General features: G+C 42.5%; 1 protein-coding gene across 1 annotated transcript in view; it reads right to left on the bottom strand.

The window, feature by feature from the left end:
• lamc3 (laminin, gamma 3) overlaps positions 1-24687 on the bottom strand; it is a gene marked incomplete at both ends in the record, with an annotated part of 111749 nt that extends 87062 nt beyond the window's left edge. Inside the window, 2 exons of the mRNA XM_083983926.1 lie at positions 15706-16010; positions 24300-24687. Of these exons, the coding sequence (XP_083840052.1) occupies positions 15706-16010; positions 24300-24687 (693 nt within the window). The remainder of the gene's footprint in view (positions 1-15705; positions 16011-24299) is intronic.
• Between the last annotated feature and the right edge of the window lie 3042 nt (positions 24688-27729).

Genomic DNA, 27729 nt, shown 5'->3' with positions numbered 1-27729 from the left:
CCGTCCTCCTGTTTCAAAGGCGAGGGTCCTGGTGATTCAGACCACCTGCCTGGTCTGTGCCTGCACTTCCAAGAGGCGTCCTGCCGGGGCATCGAGAGGTCACAGCCCCGTATTGGAACATCTGGTGCGAATGCGTTACACATGTTCCTGATTGGTTTAACCCATATGTGGACGGTTGTCAGCGTGACTACCGGCTTTCAGTGCCACCTGTGGGAAAAGCTTTGTCCGTCTAGGTCTAACAAGAAGACTTTTTTTCAGAGCCGAGTCGGCAACGTGTAATCAGCGACACTGTACAGAAATCTCTAATTAACAAGCCTTTGTAAGAAGATATGGATTTTTCTTCGGTTTGAATGTTGGCTCCCCTTCAGCAAAAAATCTGTCTGTTCTGCAGCTCTGACTCATCCCACCTTTGGTATTCTTACCCAAAATGCCCTTTCACTTTACCTTATAGCTTGCCTCTTTATTTTCCCTCCTCTCCCTCTGCCAGCTTTACCTCCACTCTCCCCCCTCTCCCCCCTCTCTCCCCTCCCTCCCCGACTGGAGTGCACTTCAGGATTTGCAGACAGTTCTGTGCCTTGGCAGCCCATTGAGGGCTATAGAGCTGCTTTTCTGTAGTAACCGTAACTACAGTGTTGCAGAATTGAGTGCAGTTGGCTGTTCTTGGCTATTGTTCCGGCACTTGCTTATCGACTTTGCCCCTCCTTGACATGACTCCGCTGGCTAATGGGGTTTGGACAACAGTGAATGACCCTGATGCACTGCAGTTAGACGCTCTTTTTTTTTTTTTTTTTTCATTTTGCGTCGCACTTATCTGAACATGACATAATCTATGGTTTATGAGCGGAGCTGAGAACTTTCAGGAGGGAGACTTAGCTGCAAGGTAACAAATTAAGGTAAAATGAGGGGCATTAAGGTTAAAGACAATGGAGAGGAGGAAAAAATATATACTGTGGTTTAACTTTCCAGAGGAGAGATGTGGTCACAACAACCCGAGAGAATGCACATGGGATAAGAAATGATTCTCGACCTGTGCAACATGCTCAATTTATGTCTTCATATTTGTCTTCTGTTCAATTGCACACACTTTTCCGCCCAGTGCTGGGTAATCTCAGAGCCTGCTCTCCTAAAATACAATCAAAATGAGCATAATGTCTTCATAATGTCCTCATAATTATGGTGCATTCCCCATGCACAATAAGAGGGGTGTTCAATCAGTGTAGGAAATACATAAACAGAAAAAGAGAGCAGCAATGTTGTGGGAAGCAAAGAGGTAGACGTACAGTCGACTAGGGCTGTCAGATCGAACTTTGCTATTCGAACAGAATTCAAATTATTTTCAAAATGAGAACATTCAAAGGTGAAAACTGACGTTCGAACGTATGCCTTCCACATCGACGCAAATTAACATTGTGTGTCGCGACTTCGGGAAGTAAAGATGTTGATAAAACAAACTATTTAGTTGTTGTTGTGCACGACGTAGAGCTGCAGCTTCAAATTTACGAGCAGAGCTTTTGTAATTGCCCGTTTATTCGGCTGGGACGGTGCGCCTACATGTTCCCACACTACACGCGCACAGTCGCACACCTTTTTTTCTTTTTATCGATCAATCTATGGACCACTTATGTGCCAATCACGGATCAACTGTGATCCGTTGCACCGCTACTTATAATATTTCGATTTCCCTTCTTGAAGTTTTATATTGAGTTGGTAAAACATAAGTGTGTTGCAAACGTTACATAACAGATTTGGATGGAATGCCCTTTAGTGGATGCAGGACGTAATAATAAGCTGGTAGAGTATAAAATGAGCTAGAAAAAAAGAAAACACATAAAAAATTTGGATATAATTTGAATATTTAACATAAGAAGCATTAGAAATTAGAATCTGATTTGGGGGGAGATTGACAGCCCTACAGTGGACTGGTATTTGTGTAAAGACTAACACATACTGTATCTTCATTTCTCTGACTTCAGTTTACCCCCTAAAAGATTCAAACTAGCTGACGCAAGTGTAAAACACTGTGGTGATAACATCATAAAGGACAAAAGGCTCGACCGGCTCGTCCTCAAAGCGTTGCTCAATGACAAGGCAGACCGGGTTAGGCCATGTCGGCCTTTTTCACGGTTATTTACAAGGTGCCCACACAAGGGTAATCAGCGGAAGCAGGCAAACTGTGACCATGGTAACAACATCATCAACATGATACCACAAAGTCAGAGCTTCAGCTTAGTGCATCAGAGGATCACCAAGATTATTACAAGTCATCCTAAGCGGGACTCTAGGGAGCACGAATATCGCTGAGATTCAAGTCGATCCATCTAATAGACATCGAGACTTTCAGTTTGAGGCAAAAAAAAAAAAAAAACCTGCTAATGGCACCGACTGGAGGAAAAGTCAGGGGATCACAAGACCAGAATCCGCTGGGAACCGCAAACATCTGCACACAACTCAGGGCAAGTCAATCTTTCTTTCTGTGTGATCAATTGAAATTCAATGTTTCCGATGCATAACAAGATAAGGACATTAACTGACATGACCTGCCCTTTAGTTAAATTATTAAATGAATGATTAGCACAAACTGATGATCATTACAGTTAAAATGCATGAGATTCACGTCTCTACTAATGAGGCGACCTCGTGGACACCGGTACCACGTCGCCGCGCTGCATCCGGCTCTCTTGCTTTAACACACACATACATACACACACACTCACTCATGGATGACAAATGTTTTAAATGCGTTGTTAGCGATTCAAAAATTCTCACGCGCCTTAAACGCAACAACGCTGCCTTTTCCATTTATCATAGAGTACGAGACCATTATCATATGGAAGAGCTATTAGTTATGCTTGGTGGAACAGCGCTAATTGTGGAAGGAAAAGCAGACATAGTTGCAAATATCACTTACTGCACTGAAAGGAAGTAGTTTCTTAGGGTTAATTAGTAGTCAGCCCATTACTTATTATTTGTGCAAACCACAGCAAAAGCTTAATTAACTTTGATTCTCTCTCCCTTGGAATTTGGGCTCACAATACTACAATGATGCTGACTTAGGGATCGGCAGCGGCGTCGAGAGTCGTGGCAACGAGCCAGTCCTTTGCTTCAGACAATAACGGACCTAATGATCAAATGAGTGGGTTCACGTGTCCACGGATGTACATCAAGTCCCTGATGATATCAAACACTGTTTTTAAAGGTTATCTCCACTCAGGAGCTGACAAACCTTCACCCTCGCCTGGAAAATCTCTCTTGTCTCTTCCTGCCCTGTATGTTTTCCTTCCTCCCCCCCTCTTCTCCTCGCACTGGTTCAGTACGTTTCCCTGAACTCTGAAGCCTCCGGCTGCAGGCAGGCAGTGACGGGAAAGAGAGCTGTGTCCCTCATTCCAAAGTTAATAACTTTTTAATATAATTGCTTAAGTTCACTGTGCCCTCAATATGTATTTTTCCCCCTTTTACTCATTGTCATTCAATGCTGGAGCTGCAATTTGCCACACAGATTTCTAGAGAGTGAGAGAGTGAGAGAGAGAGAGAGAGAGAGAGAGAGAGAGAGAGAGAGAGAGAGAGAGAGAGAGAGAGAGAGAGAGAGGCCGTGCGGGCGGCTGTGAGAGAGAGAGAGTGAGAGGACGGACTGGTGGCAGGGGAGACAGACAAACCGTTTTAATGGATGACTGAACAAATTAAATTTGAATTCATACAGCGGCTTTCATCTCCTTCCTGATTATTGAAAAAAGAGAGCTTTTACAAACTTGACAACAGAGGCCTCTTTGAAGTAAGCCATTACTTTGGAGAAAGCATCCAAATGCCACGTTACAAGGTGACTGTTGTTTATTCCAAATCAAAATCATTCGGCAAGTGAACATAACGCAATGCACTGAATCACTCGTATAACACACAACACTATATTTATGCAGATGACACAGACATGAGAGACAAAAACACCTGCACATTTAAGTGTCATTCGTCGTCTGTCCTCCGTCACCGCCCGACCCACCACCCAATGTAATTTTGCTTTGACCTCGCAGTATGACAAGGAGATATATTTTAAAAGCAGTAGATGAAGCGTGTGAAGTTTCTCATTGAAAGTACGCGCTCCTCACACTGAGGCACAAGTAGCAAATCTGCAAAGGGATTAAAATGCTAATAAAACAGGCAGGATGCAATTCCTGTTTTAAGCCTCATAAAATATGCATAGCTCCGTATGAGCCATATGCAGAGGAAATGGCAAACTGACATCCCACGGAGAGGAACAGGGATCATTTTATGCTCTGTTGACAATCTTGTGTGTAAAGAGTGGGATTTTAACCCCTGACACAAATGCCCAGTCTTTACCTCGCTGTAAGAGAAGCCAATTGATTTGTTATTTCTAGGAATAAAGATTTCTTTAAGTGCTCTTTGGACGCGATTATCTGTCACTGCGGCGGTTTTTCAAAACATGTGATTATAAGTAGAAGTGGCTCTTCGGCTTAATGAACAGTATGTGCATCAGGACCCATTCAAGACCGCCCGCTTCACTGATGAAGTTGTTGGATTTAAAATGCATCGCTTGTCTTGTGGTCGCATAAACTGTCACGGGTTGAAACGTCCTGATGATAAAAAAAGACAACAAAAAAAAACAAACGCTGACAGACAGACAAAATATGTTTGGCTACGGCCTCATATGTCATACCTCAAAATCAAAATCATACCTCCGAGGTATGATTTTACTGCATTAGCTGGATCACTGCTCATGTCTAGAGAAATGCAATATTGTTACAAACAACTCAGAAAAAATAAAAATAAAATAAAATAAAAACTGTGTAGAAAGTGCTCGGGGCATTTACTCTGATTACATCAACTTTATGAAAAACACTTTCTGCCTGAGCAACGGCATTCACAACATCAGAGATTAAGGCTTGTTTTATAGCTGTGTTTTCATAGAAGCCAATCACTGATTACAATCACAAGGCTGAGATCTTTTCCCGCTTCTCCTCCGCTTGTGCAAGAAAGAGCTCTTTAGGGTTTGCATTTTGCAGAATAAAAGAGTTCAATCCATGTCAGCTAACCACTGGGGATCACACAGCGTTCTCTCAGGGTCTTTTACCAGAGTTTGGCATGAGAAAAGGGCGACTCACACTAATGACAAAGAAGAGGCATTACATGCGACTGACTGGAAGTAGAAGAAAGAGCCAGAAAGGTGATAAAGCCATGACACCTATCCTCCATTTATTAGCCTTCTCCCATATCAGCCTCCCCTCAGCCAATATCCCCTGCATATGGCGGCATAATCATATTCATACCAAGAAGGTCTGGCTTAATGAAGAGGTGTGTGATGATAAAGGGCTTCTTCAGGGAGTGTGATTGCTGGCAAAGTGCTGTTTATCAAAATTAACCAGATTCAGCTAGAGATGACAACAGATGTGCACTTGATGTGTAAACTAACACGCGCAGGATTCACTAAACTCTCAGGAGACTAAGACATGATCAGAGTGTCTTGTTGCCTTTTCTAGGAGTCACGTTATTCAAGAACTACATCTCACACAAAATGGATTTCTCTTAAAGGTGAATAGAAAAGAAAATTGAATTTAAGCCCACTCTGGGTCATACAATTAGTGTAATAACTCATCTATCAGACGATGTAGGCCAAACTTTGTGCAAAATTCTATTTTTGAGTAAATCCGGGATGAAAGTGTGTATTTTTTTCCCCGCATTGGATAATGCAGGCGCACGGATTATATGTCAGCCTGTACACGATTCACCGGCCACTGATATTGGATCCGTCATCCGTCATTCAAACGTCTGAGACACGCACACACACACGGAGCTCGGGCTCGCCCCAAGCTTTGAATATCCCGCCCGCTCGATAACGAATCAATCAAATTTGTTTTTATTACTCGGGTAAACTCGTGTTGCAGCTCGTGACAACTCGGCGCGACAAACAGGACAAAAGGCCATTTCTGTACACCTTTAAAGGAGACATATTATGCCCCCTTTCCACAAATTAAATTAGTTCCGAGGTGTCTTTAAAGACATATCTGGTCAAAATACCCCAAGGATCAAACATCGCAGCTCTTTTCATACTAAACAGCCCTGTTCAGAACGGCTGGTTTCAGTGCCTGTCCCTTTAAATGCAAATAAACCACTGCTTACCCCGTCCCTTCTACCAGTCCCAGGTAGGGGTGGTATAATGCAAATTCAAATCCTAGTGACATCACTGGAAGACAACTGAGGGAACAGCTTGTAAAACCACATGGATTTTTCGAACCTCGGGAGCCTGCACATTACAGATATTTTTGTCAATTCTCACATTTTGGGGGGCCTGAAGGCACGACAAACACCCGAATATGTGTTAAAGAGCCATTCAAAAAGTGATATTTCCATAATATGTCCCATTTAAGAGGTGCAAAATATCAAACAGACAAAAACAAAATCTCACTTTAGGGACAAAAAAAAGCTACGATCTGCTTTGAACTGATATAGTTTGTCCGTTATATACAAGGAAAACATTGTATTTTCATTTTCACAATGCCCTGTGTAGCTATACCTCAGAACCATTCTTGGACTGTTCTGTATATATATACACCAAATGTCTTTTCATCACAGCTAACAAAGTGTAGAATCCATGTGTATGCTGATGATACAGTGTTTTTACTCCTCAAAGAAAACGACAGACAAATGTCAGGAAGCCCTGGTGCAAGATCCAGAAAGTGTAGGTTTAAAGTTAATGAGCTATTCCTAATCCCTCAAAAAACTAAAATCCATGCTCCTTGGCTTTAATTTTTTTTTTGAAGCACCAGAAACTCCTTGACATTTAGCCATGGGATTAATATCTGCGAGCTTCTCGTTTGCATACTTAGGTTTGATCCTTGCCTACGGTGGAAGTTAAGATAAGACCAAGGTCCATGTTAAAATAAAAAATCACTCTGTTGCTGGTTTGACTGCAATAGGTAGAGCGGAGACGTATAATGAGTAAAGTCATCATCATCATCATAATTTACAGTGCCCCTCTTCCTGATACGATTACTGTAAAGCAGCCTGGATCCCATCACTACTGCAGTGTAACACAATAGAGAAGGTCTTTGTAGATCAAGGTGGCCTTCACCACTTCTCCCTGGTGGTCCAGTGATAATAGCAAAAACAGTGCGATGGTGAAGCAGAAATGGAAACTAGAATCTGGTCGCCAGGATTCGACCAGATTCTAGTTTCCATTTCTGCATGTATTTGATGTGTGTCAAGTGTCTTATTATTTCATTGTTTGTTTCTAATATACTCTGTGTATCCAGGACTCCCTGAAAAAGCAGCACTGAAACTGGGAGAATTATCCTGGAGACTTAAAGTAAACTCTTAACTATTTACAGAACAGAGGGAAAGGGCTTTTTGGATTTTTGCAAGGGGTTGCTTTATTATCTAAAACAAATAGCTTGTATGCACTCCCCTCCCTGCTGCCCTTCTCTCCCTCCTTTTTTATGCCCTTCATCTCATGTTCAATAAGTGGTGCTGATGTGAGAATGGCATTTTTTTTAGTGCTGCTATCATCTCTACTGCTTTGTATCGAGTTGTCCATCTTCTACTGGTTTTTCTTGTATGTGCAGCTCAAGCAGGATCCAGTATGTTGTTGTCACCATTAAAGAAGAGTATCCCTCATCTTTTATTGTTAAGATTCACTGTGTGGAAAACCAACACTCTTTTGCATTCCCCTCACTTTGTTTTGCGCTTCAAAGAGGATGGCTGATGTGTTTCTGTCTGTGCTCACTATACCCATCTCTCCCATCACCCTTAAAATAGAGGGGGAATGAGAGATTTAATGAAAGAAATGGTGCAATTGATCCGCCTTTTATTCTAATGGGAGAAGAGATCACAGTCAATTATGGGTCTTCTCATCTTGTTGTTTAAGAGGAAGGCCGAGAGGGAGCAGTGGGGCGAAAGGAGAGAGGTGTTTGGCAGCTCTGTTGAGAGATTTGCCACCCAATCTATGTATTCTTGGCTCATATTGATCCCCCACAGCTTTAAAATCAGTGGGTCGATGTCAACCAAAACATACTGAAATACAGCCAGCAGCACCATTAGTAAGTCAGGATTTAATGTAAATAAAGGCCATTCGTGCGCCCGTACGAAGGCGTCATGTTTGTGGCATGGCGTCAGCAGGAAGATAAAAATGTCTACAGCTTCAATAGGTTAAAAGACAAATTACAGTAGCTGCTGGTATTTACGCTGTTTTGGAAATGGTGAGAGGTGGGTAAAAAAGAAAAGAGCGAAAGACCCAGCTTGTGTTTTATGGCACATCAGTTAAAAGGCTTAAATTGTTGAATTAAAGTGCAGAGAAAACAACTATTTAGCAGTACAAATAAAGATGTGATTATTTTTTATTCAACTGAAGCAATGCAGCATAATAACTTATCAGCAAAGAGATTCTTTCATACAGAAAATTCCCACAGCAGAGGTCAGTCATTCAATAATAATTACACACGATAATTAAGACTATCTTCCGTAAAACCGGTGTTAACTTTACTTCACTCTAAATTTAATCTTTTTTTCCAATTCATAATTATTTTATGTGCAAAAGCACGTTTTCACATCTGATAGTATGAAATCTGACAGCGAGTTTTGATAGAGCTCTTGATTAATTCATATACAGAAAATAAATTATTCAGCTCTTCATGATAGTATTTTATGTCATCTTATTTTATCTTTTTTCTCAAGGAAGATTTGCTCTTCAGGGATGGATGAAACAGGCAGGGAACCAATAAGTCAGCACTGACTGACATATGTATACCGACCTAGTTGTTTTTTTTAATGTTTTTTTTCCCTGTCTGAACACTGCCGAGCGTCTCCCCACACACTAAACAATGTATTAATCGATTGATTTTCCCATCCAGCTGGTCGCAGTGGTTCCATACACCAAACAGCAGGAATGATCACACAGATATGTTGACAGAGGAACAGACCGCAGACGCACTGTTGGGAATCGAGCTCTCCTAAATAAATAGACGGAGGACTTTTTGGATGAGTCTTCTGAAACCTGAAACCAGTTCAAATGTTTGAGTCATATGGGTATTTATCGGCACAGCGCTGCCGCTCTGAGCGGCCAGAACAAAAGACAGTGATAGGTTCGCAAGTGAGAACTCTAATCCAAACTCCCTGTCGTCTATCACATTGTCATGAATGCTGCAGTCAGGTCTCTATTGCAAAAAGACATCTTGTACTCAGTGAGATTCAGTAAAGGATTGAGTATAATTTTTTTTATCAGATTATCATCAGAAGTTTTTTTTTTTTTTTTTTTGAAGATGTTAAATCAAACTATCCGGTCAAAAGTTCAGCCTTGGAGTCGTTGGCTGATAAAGACTAGACATTGACAAGCGTGAGAACACACATCAAGGGAAATGTGCTCCAAATTACAAACTACCACAAACACTGAAACAAAGGCAACAGTCAGAGCATCCGCAGGCGTAAAGGGAAATGTGAACCAGATCCAAAAATGCGACAAATAATAAAACAGAAACAGAAATTGCTTACACCAGAAGTGCTCTGGGACCAGAGGGGGCAGTGATGGGCTCATTTAAGATAAGCAGCAACGTTACTGTGTAATAATTGACGGTGAGATTATGATCAGAAATATAGTGTCTCATGTGTTTTTGTTCATTTAGTTCTTCTGGAAATCACACAAAAGCAAAGTGGCCACAGTGACCAATAAAGCTTGGATTCATTATCCACATTGGCAGCACCATATATCCTATTTCAACAAACTGTTAGACCAAATTTTATTTCTCATGAGATAGAACATTTTCTAAACATGACAAACAAACAACAGAGCCTTAAATTATCAACGAGCTCAGTGATATACGTGTGAAATGTCTTCACTGTGTACAATGACCCGTCAGTCACCTCAGGAGCCGTTCTGCGAGCTGCTGAGACGACTGTTGGTTTCAGCCGCCAGACAGGTCACCACATCTTCATTCAACAATGGACACAATTTCCAAACGGACACTGTTAGATGAACTGAGCGTATATATTCTCTCCTGAAGAGACATCAAAAAACTCTCTAAAAGGATTTGGGTTGATTACATAAAACATTACATTTCTGTAACATTTCTCCATATCTGCACTCAACAAACTCCCACAGTAACCTGTTGTACAGATCCCTCTTCCTATGTGTGTGATAATGTGTCTGGTGGGTTTTATGTTTTTTGTGGTGTGCATATTGTCGTGTACTGTGTGTCACTCACATGTGAGAAAAAAATTTCCCTTTGGGACAATAAAGGCATCCATCTAACCCTTCTGGTGTAGCAGTTCTTGCTGCATGTGATTTCCTTATTTGTATTGAAAAGGTGTCACTTTTTCTTTCCTTATTATTTGTGTTTTCACTGTAATTCATGTTTGTCCTCAGGGGCCACCATAATCACCAGCCAGTCTGCAGGTGACAGGTTCACCACTGCAGTGACAACTTGCTGCCGTTTATGTTGAACATAAGTGTTAACGGAGCATGTCAGCATGCTGCTAACATGTGGCTATTAGTATAAAAAAAAACATACAGCTGTTAGTGTTTCAGGTAATAGGCCTGATAACAGTGCTTCAGCAAAAGTTGAAAGGATGACTAAAGGTAATACAATTGTTTTTGCATAATTTCCTGTTACACCTGAGGCGTAATAACACCTTAGAATAAAACACACTGCACCACACAATGTGATTATCACATCAGGAGACTCTACCACTCACGGGCTAAAAATAGGACGAAATCGAAGTCTTGGGGACGGAAAGGAATCACATGCCACCTCCACTGAGTTATGACAGCAGCACAAACAAAAAAAAAGACAAAATGAGCAAAAAATGTAATATAAACTTCGATTAAACATCCTGTTAAAGTTTTGGGGAAGTTTTCGGACAAGAAGTTTTATTACAGAATGTTTTTCTCCTACTATGACTTGTAACTGAACCCGGGTCATTAAATATACAGCCCAGCCTCCACCACCCTGACCACAATGCCCTTTCTTCCTATCAAGCTATTGTTGACTCTCAGGCTACCTGTTTCTTGCCATGCCTCTTTCTCATAATCCTTAGTGCCTTAATTCCTTAATCCCACATAATCCTGTCATGGTGAGGGAGAAAACACTCTGTTCATGCATGGGGCATGTGTTTCCAACTACAAAACATAATGCTCTCCTTCACCAGATTTCTGCAGACCAGGCTCAATCCTTTGTGTCCTACAAACCTAGACTCTGGCTTGCTGTTGTCCCAGCCTGCTCGAGACCGCATTTATATAACAGGGAGACTGAGGGGGCCGAAATAGCACAGTGGTAAAGGGCTAGTGTGAAGAGATTAATCAGAAAGGGACAGTTTAATAATCTCTGAACTAGAAAACTGGGGCTGCAGCTACCTTTTCTTGTAAGCACTTTAAAACTGCTCTCATGCAAAAAAAAATGTAGAACCACCAGTGCAGGAGGTGAAGCAAAGTTTTACAGGAGGAAAAGGGATGAATCAGAGAATAATGGGGTGGAGAGAAACGATCACTTGTGGAAACTTCCAGAGGTGTTTTTATTTATTGGGTATGTGTTTAGTGGCCATTGCTAAACCACAGAAATGTATTTTTTTAGATTCACCCTCCTGTCTTTGTTGTCCTTGTGAGACAGACGGAGAGAAATCTCTGGACTCTGGAGCTCAGGAGCCAAATTCAGTCCTGCTTGCAGATTCCTCTTTCATGCGGCTGTATGTCGTCTTACTGACAGCAGCCTGCCACACAATGTGTCCAACTCGCAGCAGCGCAAAAGCTAATCCAATAGTGCATTTTATTTTCTATTTTCACTTGCTTGCAGATGCACGGGGACCTCGCATAGCAGAGATGAGGAGAAAATGTCTTTATCCTGCTGCTCAGTGCAGCTTAGCATATGCTTGAGAGCTGATGTGGCTTCACCACTTCTGTCTTCCCTCCATCCTCCCATCCCCAGTTTAAAATGGGATCACTCTTGGGGACGGCTGTCTCCTTTTTCTGCTCGGCAGGAGGTTGCAGATATGTCACCCATTTAAAGTGCCGTGGTTGAAGAGCGAGGGAGATGATGGTGGTGGTGGTGGTGTTGCGGGGGGTTTATGAGGAGACGGCATCCGGCGAAGAAAGCATGTGTGTGTTAGGATGGAAGGGGGATAGGGGTAAGGTATTTGTGCAGGCAGAGATACCATACGTAGCTCAAAGTCAAACGAAATTATACAATATTTTAGAAACATCAGATTTTTTTTTCTACCAAAGTCAATATTTGACAAATAAAGTTACTTTTACTCATAATTTCAATTTATTTCAAACCCTAGCTTTACTAAAAACAACCGCTATTCACAAATTAATCTATTTTGTTTTGGGGAATGAATCAACTACTATTCAGATCCACCAGCGTGATGAACAAAAAGCCATTTCTCTGCTGCAGTCAGGCTTCAGCAGTTTCTCACTGTGTGTGCTGCTCGGAGATTTGAAACACAACATGTTTCAAAACACAAAGAGAGAGCTGGGAGGAAATATTGGGGTTTGTGTTTGTTATAGAAAAATCGGCTGAAATTGGTTCAGAGCATTCATTTACGCTAAACAGCAAATGCATGGGCGCGCCGGGCGTTGCACGTAGCCTACTCTAAAAATTCCCCTCATTCTTACATTATTAAATTTGGGAAGATGTCTTCTTTAATATAGGTTGGAGCCGGTTGTGGTTATGCAGGGATGCACCGCATATCTTCCACACTATCCTCCAAAAGACAGCCGTACTCTTCTAATTTAATGATGTGGAGGAGGACAGCTTCCTCTACAGAGGTAGAGTCGTCTTGCTTTTCCAGACTTGTTTCTACACAGTGTTTCAGGAGGGAGGTCAGACAACAGCGTCACTGTCATAGGAGCATTTTGCCTATAGCAGGTGCGGGGCATTACTGTGAACTGACCACTGCAGAGTAAACCTCTCCAATAACGAGAGAAAACACACGTCCACTGAAGGGATAAGGATTTGTGGTGGTGGTGGTGTTGTTGTTGTTGTAGTGGCAGGAAATAAAAATAGCAGTGAGTGTAAGGGACAGCGGAAAGAATAAAAATGCAGAGTGAAAACACTCAACCAGTGGGAGGCCAGGATGTCGTCCACATCCCGTGGATCTGATTAAGTAGGACTTCCACTAAAGGACGATAAATTAGATTTTGAATGAGGTTTGTTCATCACACTCCTCCTGCTGGGGTCATTTATGTTTGGCCCTATAAACGGCTTGTTTTATGGTATTGTTGCCGCTTTGTTTGACAGCGACGTGGCAACAGTCAAGTCAAGTAAAGGTCAAGGAAAGAGAGTTGTTGTTGGCTAAATATTATGAATTCCACGATAACTGGAAGCACAGAACAGGATATCTTATCAATATTTAACTCATGACTTAGTGCTGATGGACTCAGGATGAGATTCCCAATGTTAAACAATGTCCCGTACAGTCATCTGCATGTTCACCATACACCCCCAACCACTGCAAGGTGTGTGTGGGAGAAAAAAAGCAAAACTTTCTTCCTTTCAAAAATGTAGTTGGGCTCCTGGGTCTATGTGTCCTTTACTGCATGTTTCTCCCCCTGCTCGATTTCAGGCGTCATTCTTTTATGCACCAGCAGATTGGAATAACCTTCCTGCTAATATCAGATCCAGTTCCTCTTCTGGTATGTTCAAACATGCTCTGTCTTCTCACCTCATGGTGACCTGCTCCTGTTTTCATTGAAGCTGTATGCTCTTTTTGATTTGGTGAATTGAAAGTGATCATTATATTCCGTTATCTCAGTCTCTGTGTTGGCCATTGTGGCCTTCTTCTTACGGTTGTATTGTTCCAATGTCATTATGTCAACTGTGGTTTGTCCTTTTTTTATTGTTGTGGACTGTTTTTTTGTTTCTTTCTTTCTTTCTTGTATTATTGAGAACATGTTTGTTAGGGGGTTAATCCATCCTGCATCCTGCACAATAAGGAACACCAACTGTATGACGTCTTTAGCGAACTGAAGAGCTCCTTTAGTGCCCAACAGTGACAACAACAGTGATGCCAAGATGCTCCTCAGAAAGATTTAGAAGGTCCTTAATTCCTCCAGTGAGGTTTTTAAATGAACATTGTTGTTGACTGCTGAGTGCTGTGGGTTGTTTGTGTGATGTTGATGCGATGCTTTGCACTTATCTCTCCCTGCCTGAGTCTGTATATGTTCCCTTGATGCGTGTTTTTGGCTGTCTTTGTGTGGAGGTGACATTTAATTTCCCCTCCCAAGGGATTAATAAAGTACTTCCAAATCTAATCCAGGTAGAAATAACTTTTCCGTCCAAAAGTTTCTCCACTTGGCAAATCAAATTAGCATGATTAGCACACAGAAATAAAATCATTAAACTCTACACTCTACAAATTTGAACTAAAGAAAGTGAGACATCAGCAAGTGACTGAATATTGATATAGATTTTGTTCGGTGGCTGAAAATCTGCTGCAAATAGATTTCCTTAGTCAATAGAAACAAGAAATCTGATTTTCAAAATCCTAATTTACTGTTTCTGTCCACGTACACACGTTTCATGCACAGACATGGAGATATTTCTTATGATTAATATATTTTGCATCATGACATAGATGTCCCTGTAAGTTCTCTGCCCTAATTAGCCAACTTACTTAAACTGTCATGACGAGGTTCCATCTGTATTTTGGTCCATTACAAGTTGCTGCAGGCATCACTGAGACCTGCATTAAGCATGTAAATTCCCAATATGGGAGTTGTACACACACACACACACACACACTCTCAACAGTAAAGACGCTCTGAGAAATCATTAATATTTAGAGAAGTCTCTTCCAGTTTTCCAGCGATGCAGAGCACATGCATGGACAGATGCATGTGTGCTCACTGCTCACAGCCCCGTCAGAGGGGAAGGAGTGGCTGCATTAAGTGCTTTATTTACCCATTTTTAGCCACGCTTTATTGTGCCCACCCCTCCCATACTCAACCCCCCTCCTCCTCCCCCCAAGAGGCTGCCATTAATTCAGCACAGCCCTCTCAAGACCTCATCAATGTTAATCAGAGCTAAACATAACATTAGACTCCCTTCAGCGGCTTTGAAAAAGTCATAGCATCTGTACGGCTACAGTATGTTTGTTTATGTGAAAATGTTGTGCAGTGTGGAGGGTTGGGTCCCCCCCCTCCCAACACCCCCCCCACCCAACCCTATGGGGGTCTGACCGGGAGCTTTACATGGAGATATAGACTTCAGTTACAAAGCGCAGCTACAACTATGTGCTATGTGTGTGTTGTGTCTAGAGATATATAATCAGTGGTTTTTGAAGAAAAGTTTTTCACACCATCAAACTAAGACAGAATCCTTTTCCACGAATTGATGGGAAAATATAGTAAAAGGTCAACACGAGCGAGATCTATCACCTGTTATGGATTATTGTGAAGGGCTTGAAAAAGACAAACAACAGGTGTTAAAAAGAAGTAAACAGTTCAATGTTTTTTTTTTCAGGTTTAATCTTTATAAAGATCTGTGTTTTGGTCCTTGTGTGTTTTTTTAAACGACTCATTTTTTAATTTGCCACAGTTCAACTCTGTGTTAATGGAGTGTTTTTCTGCTTTTTAGTTAGTTAAGATGCTTTCTGCAGAAAAGCAACTCAAATAAAAGTGCCACATCGACCAAAATGTGGAGAGGAAAGTAAATAAAATCAATTTCAAAAATACATATGCGTAAAAAATAATACACAACAAAATGTAAGCCTCACCTGCAAGACCACGCTTTGGTCAAAGTTGTAGGCGCTGGGCCGTCCCTCCAGGGTGGAGAAGGCCACGTTTCCTCCGCTGAGGGGGGAGATGTCGCTGAACTCGTCCGTGCACGAAGCGGTCCTCTCGTCATCTCCTGGGCGGATGTAGCCTTTAGCGTCCTTCCCATAGGTCTTCCTGCAAGACGCGCTGTAGTATTGGTACGGCAGCCAGGGCCCGCTCTCCTCGGTGCGCTTGTAGATGGCGAAGCTCTCCGGCCGGCTGGTGTAGAACTTGAGTCGTACGTAGGTTATCTCAAAGGCCTTCCCTGTGGAGAACAAGACATGATTAGCTCTGAATGGAATCAGTGAAAAGAATTACTGTCAGGGACGGCATCCATTGTAGTCAACAGTTAGATGGGGGCTGCTTATGTAAGAGACAAATACTGTGGGGTGATAGTTGAGGGCCCAGGAGCCTAGGAAAAAAAAAACTGACATAATTGCATTATAGACGGAAGGAAAACAATGGGGGATAGGCTTAATTTCCTGAGTCTCTATGCAGGGTAAATGAATGTCATTCCTGCAGGAGTAGAAGAATACCCAGGATTATTTTCTCATTATCCAGATCATAATGAACCTCAGAAGTGAAGCATAGGTCAAAGGGAAAGAGTCAAATAAGTCTTGTTTCTTATATTAACTCACAAAAGGGAACAGAGCCTGTAAAAACGCGGCCTGATGCAACAGTCGAGACGCGATAAGAAAGCAACCTGAGGTGAGGCTTTAGTGCCGTTCGGGGGCACGGCGAAGAACGAAGAGGAAGAGACGGCAAGAAAGACTTTTCATAGATTTGTACCCCCTCCCTCCCTCCTTCCCTCCCCTCTCCCTCTCTCTCCCCTAAAACAGTGATTTGACTTCAATCTGTGAAAAAGGAAAATGGGATTCAGAGCACAATCTGTGCATCTGCAGGATATGGAGCAAATGAGGAGATGTACCCGGATTTCCATTTGGGTCGGTGTTGGGGGGGGGGGGGGGGGGGGGGGGGTGCAGTGCGGTGCGGTGGGGATTTAGCAGATCAGACTAAGTTGCAGTGTAATTGGTGTTGCACTGTAACAGAGGAAATGTCTGTAAAATACTTTCTGAAGATGCATAATAAGCAGAGTCACGAGTCATCCAGGTCGAACCTTTCTCTCCTAAACATTACTTTTCAAACTCGTGCACATACTGTATGTAAGAAACTATTTAGATGAATTTATTTACATCAAAATACATAAATTAACTACACATCCGCCCCCAATCTGATAATGGAAATCATAATTTGTTCACATTATATTTTCGCTGTTGCAGTTAAGATTTATGCATCAATTTCAGGATTGCCTGGGTAAATGTTAAATTAACTGAGAATAAACCACGTTAGGGAACTGTATACTCTTGACGGTGTCATTTTTCAACACGATGCCTCCTGTGTGGGGGAAAACTGAAGCATCCTTATTTGGTTTTGTAAGAAAGTCGACATCTTCCCTAATCTCAAGGCAAATAGAGAATCGATGCCGCTTGATGATTGAGTGGTGTCATTTCCTCCCGTTGTTTGCTCACTGTGGACACCACAAACAGTAATCCTGGAGTCGTATCAGAGACACTTGCAGAGTTCCACTTCCCGAGCACACGCGTGCCGGCGTGCACTGCACACATTCAGAGAGCGCCAGCTTGAAAAAGAGGGGGATTAACTGAGCTGAGACGAACTGAAGTCGTGTTGAGAAGCAAATATCAGAGGTAACATGTAGAAACTCTCTTTAGCAGCCTTCTTCAATGCAACGCTCGTGGGGATTTTTTTTTTTCTACATCATTAGATACCATGTCTCTGCCACTCTGCACATTCATAGAGGGATGCCATCCTCTGGTGCTGCCATAATGACATCTGTTGCTTTTTTTCTGCCAAGTCAGAAACAGGCCTCATTGTCTCTCATCTCTCTACAGCAAACCCTAATGGTATCCTTCCTTTAGGAGCCCTAAGATCATTTAGCTTTCATTTACTCCCTGCGTGAGGTGAGCTCAGCCCTGCTGAGACTGAGGCAAAAAACATAAAAGAAGCAGAAGATGAAACATTTGTTAGATATCCCCCGTGACGAGCTGCAGACTAATTGCAGAGGATATTTGTATGTTTTTATGCAGAATGTTTAATGATTCGTGTTTCGTTCCCTTTCATGAGAGCATACAGTGGTTTAATATAAGCACAACAGAAGGGGGGTTTCAACCTGGATTTTTAACAAAGCTAAGTAACACACGAGTAGAAAGAGGGAAAAAAAAAAAAAACCTAAAAGAGAGAATTCACACGTTCATGTTCGTAGCTTGGATATCTCAGTTTGAAGCAGCGGCTTCTCTTTGAGCTCTGAAAATTAAAGGCAAGTTTGGAAACCCAGTAAAATTGTGTGACATCACAAATCAAAGCGAAGCTGTTCACATCGTGCAAAGACGCAGTAATAAAAAAAAAAAGGGGGGGGGGGGGGTTGTTTAAACATAGAGCACTTCAGGGAGGTGCACTAGTCCAGCGCCTGACCCGCTCTGAGTTCTCCGTGTCACCGTCACACAGCTGCTCTGGTCCGACCAGACGGAGACGCGCTCCTCAGACTAAACTCACCACTAGCGCTGCAGACTCAATATTTACAGTCTGTTTACTTCAAGCTGGGATATTTGTGATGGGCAAACACACAGATGAGTGGATTTATCTCCTCTAATCTTGCAAGTTTAAAAAAAATGAATTCTTGCTCTCCTCACAGAGAGAGAGAGCAGCGTCTCCGTCTCGTATGCAAACCGATAATCCGGCTGTGAGAGAGAGCGTCATGCCAACTGTGGCAGACTTTTATCATTGTTTTACATCGGAGACAGGATGTTGCTTTTCTTTGACGGCGCTGAATGAGAACCAGCTGTAGACATCCATGTGTGCATGTGTGTGTGTGTTTCTTTACCAAGTCTTTGTGGGAAAAACCTGACCCCAATTCCTCACCAGCACACCACCCAGCATTTTCTACTTTTTTTTCTTACTCGCCCCCCCCCCCTCCCTTCTTCCTCATTATGTTTTGTTTACTCCCCTTGAAGCAGGCCGGCTCCCCCCTCCTCTTTCTACTCTTCCACGGACCCATTCTGACCTGGCTGCAATATGCGTCCCTCCATCCTGCTGCTGTGTTTATCATCCCAGCATTCGCCTGTATTCCCTTTAGAGAGAGGTTGTTTTGTTTGGAGAGGCAAAAGAAAGCAGGGACTGTGGAAAGGCACCCCCCACCAGGAGCCCAGATGGATCGAAGAGCTTTCATATGGCCCATAAGGAAGGAAGACACACACACACACACACACACTATACGACAGCACTGGAGGATATTCTGTTGCATGAAATGATGTGTTATGAAAACATTTATCATGCTTCTTTTTTAAAAAGAAATCACTCAGCCAAGGTAGAATAATCCGACGGCACGGGGTAAAGACAAACACGTGTGTTTGGGAGCAGAGCAGAAAGGGAGCAAAGGTCAATTTAGTCTGAGCGAGACAGGCTTGTGGGAGTTCAGTTTGTTGGAAGAATAACAAACCCTCCAGACAACACACACACAAGACATACCTCTGCAGCAAGCAGTGGTAGCAGCAAGCAGCAGCACCTTTCTCTCCGAAAACAACAACTAGCCGGAGATTATAAACAACTAAGCTTCAAAACACAGCCAGACATCTGCTCGCTATTGGAAATCAATATTGTACATTTAACGCAGGCACTTCCAGCTTTCATAGCACGTGATGTGACGGTTCATCTGTGGTCAAAGAAGCGCTGACATTTTCAACTTCTGTCATCATGTTGTCCCTGCCTCTTTTTCCTTTGAAGCCAAGCTTTTTGATGGGGGGTGGTGGGGATGCACCCACTATCGGAGGAGGAGATCTGACCTGTCAAGAAAATTTCAGGTTTTGAAAAGGGACTGCCTGCCTCCCTCCCTCGCCTGATCCTTTGGAAGTTAAAACAGACACACACTCGATACTACGCATAGATTCAAGGTACTTAATGGTAGCTCTGGTATCAGGTGGGGGAGGCATCTGATCGCCCCCTCATTGATTCTGCAGTGGGGCAGCAACAGCCAACAGGCCCCCAAAAACACAGTCAGGGTCCTGAAACAAGTGACAAGAAGGACTGGCAGCCCTGCAGCAGATTGTCTCATCACCCTAGAGTCAGTCTGATGTTACATGATCAGGTAGAGGACACTGAGATACCCTCAACCCCCAGAAGAACCAATGCAAACTCTCTATCAAGACTAATGTCAAGCACTTTGAAAAGCTATGTTCAGGTGTAGCTACCTGGAGACTTGTTTTTTTTTTTGTTTTTTTTAAAGCTCTTAATTTCATATTTACCCCAAATGCTGTTTGATTCTGTCTGCTGCACTTTGTCTCAAGTTGATTAATAAAACTTGCAAAATTACCATCAATTTAATTTTTAGTGCTGTTTTTCCTCCAAGGAGGTGATTCTAACCACAATTCAAGTTGCCATAATCAATATTTTTCATAACAACAGTGGATAAAACTACAAGCCCACCGAGAATTACAACCTCACTCTAAAGTTTCCCCTCTGCTCTGTTGAGTTTTATTGCACATTCAAGCTTCTAATCTAAGCAATCCTCAAACTCACTGTTGACATCTCTACTCTCAGCATCCACACAGCAGTTAGCAGTTAGCATTTAGCATTTAGCGGCTAACAGCTGCGTCGCTCCCTCAGGGGGATAACGAAGCTAACACACAACAAAACAACGAGGAGGAAAATGTCGACTTACATTTGCAAAGAAGACCGGAAACTTTCCTCCACAGTGTTTTTTCTCCGTTGTCTGCTGCGTGTGTGAGGTTAAGCTAACGAACTGCGTGCTACTAAGTTAGCTATTTTAACTTTTTTACGTCGCTATGTCGAGTGCTGCGTTTGGAGCATTGGAGCTTGTTTTCACCGCCCCCTTGTGGCCAAAAGAGTTACCGCAGTACAGGTAAAATCACTTAAAATCTCTTTTAAAGGCATAGTTCAACATTTTGGCAAATTCGCTTATTGCCATAATACATGTAGTCATCATAGCAGTAGGTTCATTACCTTTAATTATCGGTGCATGTTGTTTTGAGATCCGCGAGGCAGAGACTCGAGCTGCTCAGCGAACACATGGAGGTGAACGGTACAGGTCCTGTGTCCCTCAAAACTCGTCAAATAGGCTACACAATGACCTGACCTTTGCCACACTATGAAATAATCATATAATTATGTAACATTAGCAACACATGAAGCAGATACTCGGAACTACTTGTAGGCCTACTTTTGAAATCACTCCACAGCAGCTGTGTCTGGAATCTGGAATGTAGTTCCGGCTGCATTTGCCTCGAAAACAACTCAGTCTCGCAATGATACATTATTATTTCATAGCATGGTGAATGTGCAGGTCACAACTTGTCCATGAGAGCGTTTTGGAGTTGTTGGATTGTGTAGCCTATTTGATAAATCTGATGAGGGACAGAGGACCTGTAGCCTACCGTTCACCTCCATTGTGTTCGCTGAGCAGCTTGCGGATCTCAAAACAACATGCACTGATAATTAAAGGTAATAGGCGAATTTGCCAAAATGTTGAACTATCCTTTCAACTAGGCTACTTGCATGAAACTCAACTTAATTCTGGTAAAAGCTATTGGCAATCGTTTTTAAACACTGGAGTGAACTCATTTTTATCAAGCCTATACCGTACTTCCTGTATTTAAAGCAGGGAGAGTTGAAGGGGTTTTCCACCACCACGTGAAATAACCACTTCAGCAATTTATCTATAGCTATCAACCAACTTTCAATTACATTAGCCTACCGCATAGTCACACAACTTTGAGAAAATGAAGGCGTTAATAATGTTCGCCGTGATGGATTACCTAAACTCTAGCAAGTGTCAACTCCTTTGGAGTCGATTTACATACCATACTTCTCAATCACTGGGTTCATATTCATTTTCTGAACAGTCAATTTATCATTCAATATGATCATCTTATTTCATTCTTGTCATGAAAACCAATAAGAGCATTTCTGGAAATGTATTATATCCTTTCTAAGATTAAACAGAGCAGTAATTGTTGACAGTGTAGGTTCATTTGTTGTGGGTGTGCTGTTTTGGTTGCAATCTGCCTCTGGCACAATACAGGAAAGTCGCCGCCGACTTGTCTTGATTCAGTTCTATATTCAGTATTTAGACATTATGCTATTTGTCGTTTGCAGAGCCAGAGAAGAGGAGTGTGGATAAAAGGAAAGACAAGAGAGTAAACAGCAAGGGAACTGCAGTTTTCAGCCTCTTCAAACTGAGAATAAATTCACTTTATTAAAAATATTAATTGAATGTAGTCCAATAATAAAGGAGGCCCAGAGCGATAGTTTTGTAGGGGGCCCCTTGTCGATAAGAAAACCACTGTTGCCGACACACACATACACACACCAGCAGCACATTCCCACCCAAACACAGCTCAGCAAATAAATGAAAGTGGAAAAGGTAATTTCATAGAAAGACTTGTATTAATTCTTTGTAACATTAATCGCCACAATTTAATTCAGTTAAAGTGAAAAATGTGCTCTGTTACTTATTCCAGCCGTTTCCCACAGCATGGTAATGGGATAATGATGCTAATGGCTCAAGCTGATCTCATAAAATTTTGTAAAATGAGGAATGTCTTCAAATGCAAATATGTACGCAGTGCACAAAAAAGTGAGGCTAATGCATTTTCTCATGGGAGAAGAGTGTGTGTGAAGGAGGAAATCCTTAAAATTGTCTTACTAGCATTGAAATAATGCAGTGTAGTGAACGTGGTGCATGGCTATTGCTTTGAACTGTGGAGGCTGATGTTCAATTCTAAGCACAAATCAAGTGAAGTTACGTTCCTGGTGGTAGTTTTCTCATTTTATTCATCTTACTGACCTCTATCTCCAAAAATGATCTTGTGTGATAATAAGCGCCTCGACCCTCGTCTTCATCCTTAACACTGGACAGGCGATATAAATGTTTCACCTGCATAAAGCTTTTCAAGTGCTAGCCTATCTCATTGTTCTTTTAGAAAACACAGATCTATTTTTAAAGTTTTTTTTTCTTCTTCTTTCTTTTTTTTGACTGCAATTGACTTTGACAGTAACTGTACAAACTGAAGGTGTTTGACCACAAGGGATTTCTCTCCAAAAGTTCTGAGAAAACTTTCATCCAGGTGAAGGGGAAAAGAGCATAACTTCTAGTGACAGTAGATCTGCTGACCAAATACCTGCATGGCTGTGCAAAAAAAAAAAAAAAAAAAACTCTGGCTGGAGGGGGTTAAAGGGACAACGAGGAGTTTCTATTCGGTTATAAAAAAAGTCTCACGTTAATGTGGATGAATCTCCGCTACCCACACTTGTTAATGGGCCCATTTTCGATAAATATATCGTTCTGTCTCTATCGTTATTTTGTTATTATTAGTGGTGGCGGAAGTGCTGGTCGAGCCGACCAGCGTTTCCTTCGTTGCGAATCATGAGAATAACGCAGCCGCATCGCCGTTTATGGTCGGAACTACGGTGGTATGTGAACCTCTTTGAACCTCTGACTTTAATTATTGATGAATGAAAACATGAGTCCGTCTTGCGCCCGGTCAAAGAAATGTACGGTGCGCGCGGAGGCTCATAAATGTAGTGTGAAAACGCTTCGCTTTTCCAAAACTCCTCGTTGTCCCTTTAATATAAAGTAAATGTATCTTCTAAATTCCAACTGCATTTTATGTAAATATCCGACTAACTTCAGTTGGACCACGTTTCCTTATCAATGACTCATTGCTGTCAAACTTGAGGCTGTTTCTGCAGGTTGGCAGCAGCTTATTACCTGGGATTTATCAGCAAATACTAAGCAGCCTCTCTGTCATTTACAATCAGCTGTACTGCTGTATGTTTGCTGGATTGGTATCTTAGTGACATGGACGTTAAACAAATGTTGATTTGGGGCCATGGTTTAGCATTAGTCATGCTGCAGACAGGTTTTTTTTATAATGGCTGTATGTCATGGCCGTCAAATCATCACCTTAAAAAAGCCTCAGCAGCTGGAGGTTGTGACTGTGTTGTGGCAGCAGGATTTGGATGGGTTCCTCTCCAATGCTCCATGGCAGTATGTGGGCTGGATGAAAGTAAACGTGGGCCATCACTTGCCTGCTATCTGGGCATGTTAGATACAACTGTGTGCCCTCCTCATCCCCTTTAAATCCAACCAAATTCTCAGACATACCCTTGTGGTTATGCACTCACACATAAGCCATGTCTGGGCCAAAGGTTTTTTTTTTTATGAAGACAGCTCAGAGCCGGACATCTGTTTTGCATTACAGGTTGTTTCCCTATCAATGGCCTTGCAGCACACGAAACAAAACACTCAAACAAACATAAAAGTGGAAAAACTGATGACATTTAAATTCCACAAAAATGACCCTCATAGTCTGTTCCTGGACACAGCAGATGCAGAACACATAAAAAGCTATTGTGCAGGTTAAAAAGAAACAGCGCATTATACTATGTAACATTATCAGAGAGCACAACTGAGATCAAACTGAAGAATTCAGGTGGATGAATTAAGGATGTGTGCTCTTACCCAGGTGGAGGGTGAGATTGACAGAATTGGGGTGCTGAACACCATAGTACATGGACTGGCTCTGCCACCATGTGGGTTCCTCGTTCCTGTTGAAGTCTGTCAGCTGGCTGGCGTTGTGGCTCAGCTCTGGGTCCTGTGCGTCACAGTAGTGGCACGAGCGCGTCGAGCCGGTCTGCATGCAATAGTCCTCAGGTGGGGAGCCGCACACGTTTGACACCTCCACGGTGCGATTGAAGGCGACGTTTTCAAACCTGGGCATGCACCGGCTCGGGGCGCCCTCCTCGTCGTAGCAGGAGTCCATTGCGGCCCGAACAAGAAGGTGGCAGTGCAGATGAAACGAAAGAAGAAAGGCCAGGAGCAGGGATGTCACAGCAGAGGATGTATCCATGTCTGTAAGAAGTTACAATCACATCTATACTCTCACATTCATATACTTTGACACAGAGATGTGAACTCATGAAGACCCTAACTTGAGAGAAGTAATCCAACAAGAGAGAAAACTCTATCTAGTGCTTTGTTTCCCTTTTCTCTCTCTCTCTCTGCTCTGTCTGTGCTAAGTCTCCAACATGTGTTCTCCCTATGTGGAGTGGAATGAAGTTTGTGCAGGAACTCCTTTCATCAGGGGCAACATGAGGCAGACAGGGGGAGGGACTGGGGTGGGTGTCGGGGGTGCTGGAAGATCCCAAAAAGTCCATAAAACTTCTCCATCTGCTGGTCAGGAGAAGCACCACACCACCATTAACTCCAGATGTGGAGCAGACTCGGGTGAAACGATGTCATTTGACAGGAAAAACATGTCCTTTAACAACACAGCACTGACATTACTACACCTTTAGGCATCCAGGTGGAGGGTAGCAAAACACCTGCATTCGTCGCTTATATAGGAACACACACAATATCATCGATATGGTGTTAAATGTACTTGGCAGTCGGCCCCCACAGCAGGACATCCTGGTAAATGCTGACTGCGGTGATTCACAGTGAAGGCTAGAGGTGCTAAAACTGTCTGGAATATTTCATCAGGCGTAGGTCATCTCCATGAGGGGGTGTCGCTCAGGGGAGCTCTGTGATCTAAAGGAACAATTTATTTATAAAAATAGACGAGTGAAAGAAGCGCACTGCTTTTTCAGCTTTTCACAAAAACTCTCTGTCGCTGTAATTCTTGCTGACTGCTCGGGGTCCTTTGTAGCCCGTCCAGCAATGAATTGAAGGTGGCACCTCCATGACAAGTAACTGTAAGTCATCGTACCTGCTAATATAAACCTAACACTTCAGCAACCACAGACTTTTTCTGTTAAAACTGCATCTTCACATGGCTAATTTTCTGCCTTTTGACTGAAGTATCACTTATCTAAACTAGTTTTCTGATAATTAAAGCAGAAGTAAGCGATCCGGTCGTTTTGGCTAACTTCCTGTCAGCCGATAGAGTTAGCAGTCCCCGCCCTCGTCCCTACGTCACCACATGCACGCGCATCCCTTGGCTGCACACACAGAGAGGACCGCCCCTTTATGCCGTTCTCTCTCCTCATTGGATAAAGGTTGTAGGATACAAGGAAAGTTTTCTCCTCAGCTTACAGCAGAGCAGAGTGACTGACAGACCCGTGTTTCAGACCAAACACTCTACATAAGTGATTGCTGTCGGAAGATATAACTATTTAAGCCTTATATTAACACAAACATTACGCTTACTTCTGCTTTAAGCATGACACTCATAAACCAGACTTGAGTTCATATCAGGTGATGAAGGACGTTCAATGTGTATTCTACCAATAGAAATTATATGAGGTGCATGTCTTCCATGTGACCATTGACATGTAGGCTTCAGAAGCTGAAGGCCACTGCATGTCCTTTGTATAGGGTGATGCATTCTTAAGCACAATTGAAAGCCACAGCATTTACCTTTTGCAGCATTGGTGAGAACCGTATTGCAAAGTATGGCTGCATTGTCTGTGCACATCTCAGCATCTTGGTCTGTCCAACCAATCAGTTGCTGGTCACCAAGGTCAACAGTTTTCCTTATCCGCTTTCATGAATCTGTAAGATGTAAGATTACATTCAGAATGTAACTGTAGCAAATGTTGGCTCAATTGTGAAAAAATAGTCAAGATATGTATAAGTTTAAAAAAAAAAAGAAAAGATTCTCAGTCGTGAATTTTTGCAAGGTGGCTACTTGAATATGCTTCCTCTATAAATCTGTGCACTGCACCAACCACAGTGTCAAAGTGGAATAAGTCCCACAAGTGACAAGTGCAACAAATGGTTGTGGAGAGCCAGAACCAATGATGTGTAATACTGTGCACTCTAATCCCTTTACTATGAATGACTTTGCTGTTTCTGGTTTCCATTAGAAGTTTGGCAGACTCATCCAGGAAGCTAGTGAACATTTCAAATGAAAGCACACATCCGAAATGGAATAGGATCAATGTTGACATGTGAGTGTTCGAAATCGCGGCGGAGACGGAGAAACGAAAAAGGACAACAAAAACAACAACAACAACAAAAAAAAGGGACAAGGCTGTGAAACACAGAGGGACAGGTAGTGTGGACAGACACATTTAGATGCTGTACATTTATGATCCCAGGGGGATTTACTGCAAAGCCTTTCCAACATCTCCTTGTGATTGCCTTGATTTATTGGGGCTCTATCAGTGCTCAGGCTGGGACATTGTAAAAGGGACCACATCAATTTGCAGTGAAATCCTCTGCTGGCTTTGGATGAGAGCAGGCCTGGCTTCAAATCTCTTTGGCTGGATGTGGATCAGCCATTATGATGAAGAATCTAATGCTTCTGTAAACAGACTTTTATTCATCAAGCAGGTTTGTTATTTCACCACCTGTATGCCTTGTTTGGTATGTGAGCTCTGAAATACACCTTCTGCTGCAACTCTCTCTCACATACACAACTGTTGCACTGGGGCAACAGCATGTTTGAACAATATTCAAATACACAGCACTGCATGATGTACCGAGCCTTAGAAACATTTTCAACGAACTGGAAGATGTGGGAAAATGCTTTTATACTCAAGGGGGGAAAAAATCCTGAGGGTAGCTGCAGATGAGTGTGTCTGTCTTGTCTCTCTATCGAGATGATACTTCAAATTCATCTAGAGAGAATAATGTGTTTGACTTGACATGACAAGCTGGTGAATCTAAGTCTTTAAAAAAAAAAGTTCTGTCAACACAAGAAGTCCTATTCTTGACTTCAAAACGGTGGCCATTATTTGACTTGACTGAATGAGCTCAGCAGTGAACGTGCAGAAATTGGGGGGTGGTAAGGTAAAGTACCCAAGGGTATTGCCTGGCACCCCCTGCTGTTTTGTAACCGTTCAGACGAGCCAACCACACGCTTTCCAGTAACGCAGCAGCTAGAGAAGCTAGACCGCACACTCAGAGCTGGAGTCTCAGCTTGTCAAAATCACTGTGCTGACTT

The sequence above is a fragment of the Trachurus trachurus genome, assembly GCF_905171665.1.
Source record: "Trachurus trachurus genome assembly, chromosome: 12".
Classification (NCBI taxonomy): Eukaryota; Metazoa; Chordata; class Actinopteri; order Carangiformes; family Carangidae; genus Trachurus; species Trachurus trachurus.
This window is presented reverse-complemented; position numbering and strand designations above follow the sequence as displayed.